The sequence below is a fragment of the Verticillium alfalfae genome, genomic scaffold (assembly GCF_000150825.1).
Source record: "Verticillium alfalfae VaMs.102 supercont1.9 genomic scaffold, whole genome shotgun sequence".
Lineage (NCBI taxonomy): Eukaryota > Fungi > Ascomycota > Sordariomycetes > Glomerellales > Plectosphaerellaceae > Verticillium > Verticillium alfalfae.
In genome coordinates this window covers 58,420-61,610 of record NW_003315030.1, presented here as the reverse complement: position 1 = coordinate 61,610, position 3,191 = coordinate 58,420, and the positions used below count along the sequence as shown (strand labels likewise).

The window sequence follows — 3,191 nt, the reverse complement described above, 5'->3', positions numbered from 1 at the left end:
CGCGCCAAGCTCATCGCTGCATGCGGTACAATCCACACCTGATCGTGCCTCTCGCCACCTTCCACCAATGTCAACAGCATTAACCGCCGATGGAAGCCCACTGCCGCGACCACGTAGGGGTGCGGCGGCGCCAGCCTCGTCGAGCTATACGAGCGTCCAAGACCAGTCTCCGACTCTAACATCATCATACCTGCCAGAGGACGGAACTTCATTCGTGACGCCCGCGCCTCACCGCGTGCATCCAAGACTGGCTCCTCCCAGTACTGCGCAGCGGCCGAGCCAACACATGCCAACTAGTTCACCTGCTCCATTCTGGAGGTACGCTGATATTGGCAGCACACCACTTAAACCTATTGGTCATCTCGACTTGAGTCCTACAAAAATCGCTGGCCGGCTCCCACCACAGAGCAGCAGCCCACCGCCCCGCTCTGCACGGTCACCAGTTACGAGCCCAACGCGGGGCCATGACACGAGAGAACAGACAGAGGAGGCCGCTGCAGAACCACCTGAGGTTGAAGAGGAGGAAGGCTTTGATCTGGCTAAGTAAGTTCCGCAAGCGTCTTCCGTCAGTCAATATTTGTTGACCAATACTCCCAGGGGTTTCCAAAGCATAGGATCATACCATGCTCCAGTCAGTCGTGGTCTTGCTATAGCGAGCGCTCTCGGCGCAAACAAGCCTTGATTCTATGCTTCGCTGCGGCATTCAAGCCATGAAGTCCAGGTTGCATGTTCCCCAAGCTCCTTGATGTTCGTCCCTGCCGGGCAGTCAGTTGTTTCTTGCGTGGCCTTGAATGCTAAACACCTTGCTGTCTGTAGTCAAGAATTAAGGATCACATGGGAGTTGATGCGATTTGGAGTGAAGATGAATTTTGATTACACGGACTGAGTATTGTGTTGAGTCTTGGCAGCAGGCTGCCCGTTGGCACACATGCTCTGATTGACGGCCCTCTCGCCCAGTCCCTTAACCCAACCATGCAAACTACATGAGCCGATGCGGCATCATCAGATACCTTGACCTTTTGAGCCGTTCTTTTTTGACATGTCTATTATACAACAAGATTCTCCATGCTAAAAAAAAAGAAAGCTCTTCCGTAGACTACGCTGCCGCAGAGTAGTTGCTGGAAAATTCCGGGAGAATTCTAAATCGGCGCGTCGTTCAGGCCTTGCCTCGCCTCTTGGGGTTACCCCTGCTTGGCCGCTTCGAAGACTTGTTGGTTTGCTGGTCGTTGCCCTCAATGAATTTGATGAGCTCATCGATGCTACGCGAGTCCATTTGAGAGGAGCCATCGAGCTGAGTCTGGCGAGAGGTCGAGGCGACAGCAGAGGGTGCGTCAGCTTCGAAAGGGGCGCCCCGAGGTGAAAATTTGATGCCTGTGCGCAGGCGGCGAGTCTGCATATCTTTGGCGTGCTTTGCGATGGAGACGGCGTTCTGGGTTAGTTGCTCCAGCCAGCTCTCTGCCTCCTTGGTGTTTTTGTCGTCAGCGCCTAGCTCGCTCAAGAAGATGTTGTAGGATTCTCGCATGCGCTTGACTGCGCCCTTGGAGTCTTGGTCGAGGGCCAGTGCTTGCGCCAGCTGGAACAGCAGCGTTGCAGCGTTGATCGACGACTTTCCGAAGACCTTCTCGCAGACTCGTAGCGATTCCTCAAACCATAATCTAGACTCATGGTAGGCCTTCAGGTGCTGAAGCATGACGGCACCATTGTTGATGGTCGTAATCGAGTCAGGATGGTCAGGGCCATAGATTATCTTCCAAAGCTGAAGGGCGTGCTTCGCATACGACAAAGCGCCTTGGCTATCGCCAGTCTGGTGGAGGAATAAGCTGAGGTTAAGGTAGTTGAGTAGTGTCTCGGCTGAGTCGATACCAACCGTCCGCTCAGAAACAACGATCGCCTTGCGGGAGAGCTCTACAGCTGCCTCCTTCTCATCCAGCTGGTAGTAAAGCATGGACAGTGTGTTGTACACACGAGCAACTTCTGGGTGAAGAATGCCATAAATCTGCTCGTGCAGGGAGAGAGACTCTAGCAGAAGCTCTTGGCCAAGCTTCTTCTGCGACTGCATGATGGAGATGCGGCCTGCCTCGAGCGCCTCCTCGGCAAGAGCGCTACGAGGGCAGGAGTGCTTGACGACAGGGACAATGTTGATGACATCGTCGGCACTAAACGTGCACGGTGCTCCAGTAGTAGCGACTGCAGCGGGCGAGGCGTCGCGGTTCTTCTTTTTGTTCTTCTTCTTTGACTCGCCATTAAGCTGACCATTGGCCGTCGCATCAGCGGGCTTGGCTTCAGTAGGAGCTTCGGTACTGTCCGTCTTGGAGAACAAGTACTCCTTGGCTTGCAACTGGAGACCAAGCTTAAGAGAGATTTCTCTGAGGGTCTGAAGAGGCTTAATGCTCTTGTACCACTCGCCATCCAGCTTAAACCTGTATCGTCGATGTGTTTCTTCAGAGATACGAGCCCTTAAGATCTGCGGAGTGACTAATTCGTACGAGGTATCGAGATCCGAGTAAAGCGCCTTCATGGTGGGATCTACGTCGGCAACAGGCTTCGGATTCAACTCCGCGCCGAGAAGGCAGTTCAGAAGATGGGCAACGCAAGACGAGGCCAACGGGCTGGGGGTCTCCCGCAAGAAGGAAGAAATGACGTGCTTAAACGAACGGGCGACCATATCCTGGATCGCGATATCCCTTAGGCACTGGAGTCGCGGGTCCGTGCTCAGGGAGGCAATCCTACCCAGGTACCTCACGTTGATACCCCTCTTGTGCAGCAAACGACTGAGTGCTTGGCCATCCATAGGGAAACTGATATCGCAATCCTGAAGCTCGCGCACCAAGTCAGGAATGACCCGATCGGTCAGATACTCGCAGGCGACACGAACATCTTTCTCGTCAGCCTTGAGTTCCGCTTTCTCGTCGGGCGTTTGAGGCAATTGGCCGCTGAAGGCGTCGGGGTTGAGAGCGAATTGGAACTGAGAGAGATCGATGCGGTCCTTCTCCTTCTCGGAAGCTGCTTGAGCTTCGGTCGATTCGCCTGTGCTGTCGGCAGTCGAGGCCTGCTTTGTCGTGTCGTCCGTGGAATCCTGCTTCGACTGAGCGCGCTGCGCGAGCTGCTCGTCAACCCACTCCTTCATCTTCTTCCGGCCGAAGGATTCCACAAGCTCAGGACGCAACACGGTCATGCGGTGAGGGTATCAG

General features: G+C 54.7%; 2 protein-coding genes across 2 annotated transcripts in view; one reads left to right on the top strand and one right to left on the bottom strand.

Moving 5' to 3' along the window:
• Positions 1–65: 65 nt before the first annotated feature.
• VDBG_06973 (FKH1) lies at positions 66–833 on the top strand (the record flags this gene model as incomplete). The annotated part of the gene is made up of 2 exons (XM_003002356.1): positions 66–543; positions 598–833. The coding sequence occupies 2 exons, from the start codon at positions 68–70 to the stop codon at positions 680–682; spliced, it is 561 nt and encodes a 186-aa protein (XP_003002402.1).
• Positions 834–1,114: 281 nt separating this feature from the next.
• The window catches only part of VDBG_06972 (conserved hypothetical protein), a gene marked incomplete at both ends in the record, with an annotated part of 4,027 nt that continues 1,950 nt past the window's right edge, over positions 1,115–3,191 (bottom strand). Inside the window, one exon of the mRNA XM_003002355.1 lies at positions 1,115–3,127. Coding sequence (XP_003002401.1) covers positions 1,157–3,127 — 1,971 coding nt within the window. The remainder of the gene's footprint in view (positions 3,128–3,191) is intronic.